Genomic DNA, 1,042 nt, shown 5'->3' on the forward strand with positions numbered 1-1,042 from the left:
CGACCATCATTCTTGTATCTTACCTAGACAGCCAGCTCCATACTCCCATGTATTTCTTCCTATCCAATTTGTCCTTCCTGGACCTCTGTTATGCAACTAGCATTATCCCACAGATGCTGGTAAATCTATGGGGTCCAACAAAGTCTATTACCTATGGAGGGTGTGTGCTCCAATTCTTCTTTGCCCTTGACTTTGGAGCTACAGAATGTCTTCTCTTGGCTGTGATGGCCTATGACCGCTATGCCGCTGTCTGTCAACCTCTTCACTACGCAGTAATAATGCACCCTCAGCTTTGCCAGAACATGGTGCTCACCGCCTGGTTAGGTGGTCTTGGCAGTGCTTTAATGCTTTGCTCCCTGACTTTGAGGTTGCCAAGGTGTGGACACCGGGAAGTGGATAATTTTTTCTGTGAGATGCCAGCCTTGCTCAAGATGGCTTGTGTCTACTCAAAAGTAATGGAGGTCATGGTCTTTGCTCTTGGGGTGATATTACTTCTTGTACCTCTATCACTAATTCTCATCTCATATGCAATTATCACTCAAGCTGTCGTGAGGATCAAGTCAACAGCAAAGTGGCATAAGATCCTTAATACATGTGGTTCCCACCTCATGGTAGTAACTTTCTTTTATGGAACAATCATTTATATGTACATGAAGCCACAGAATAGCATATCCCAAGATGAGGGGAAGTTCTTTACTTTCTTTTACACAATTGTCACACCCACCCTTAACCCTCTGATCTACACTTTAAGAAACAAAGATGTAAAGAGTGCAGTAAAAAGAATACTGTATGTAGAAAAACGGTAAACAAGGTCATGAGTTTAATAGAAAATAGATAAAGAATGATATTGACCTTTATCAACAGAAGATTAATTGATTCATTTATGCAAAGAGCATTCATTGGGTGTTGACCATGTACTAGGATTGTACTAGTCATTGACTTTGTAAAGAAATAGGAAGTACACAGAAATTACAAGAAGACAGAGACATAAATTCATAAAGGCACCTAAATTCACACGCTTAAAAAGATTCGGGAATAATCA

The 1,042-nt window shown here is 40.4% G+C and overlaps 1 protein-coding gene across 1 annotated transcript; it reads left to right on the forward strand.

The window, feature by feature from the left end:
• Positions 1-2: 2 nt before the first annotated feature.
• Positions 3-806, forward strand: LOC115296422 (putative olfactory receptor 2W6; the record flags this gene model as incomplete). The annotated part of the gene is made up of 1 exon (XM_029944886.1): positions 3-806. A coding segment is annotated over one exon (804 nt), but the record flags the coding sequence as incomplete, so codon positions are not given.
• Between the last annotated feature and the right edge of the window lie 236 nt (positions 807-1,042).

This window comes from Suricata suricatta, chromosome 7 (genome assembly GCF_006229205.1).
Source record: "Suricata suricatta isolate VVHF042 chromosome 7, meerkat_22Aug2017_6uvM2_HiC, whole genome shotgun sequence".
NCBI lineage: Eukaryota > Metazoa > Chordata > Mammalia > Carnivora > Herpestidae > Suricata > Suricata suricatta.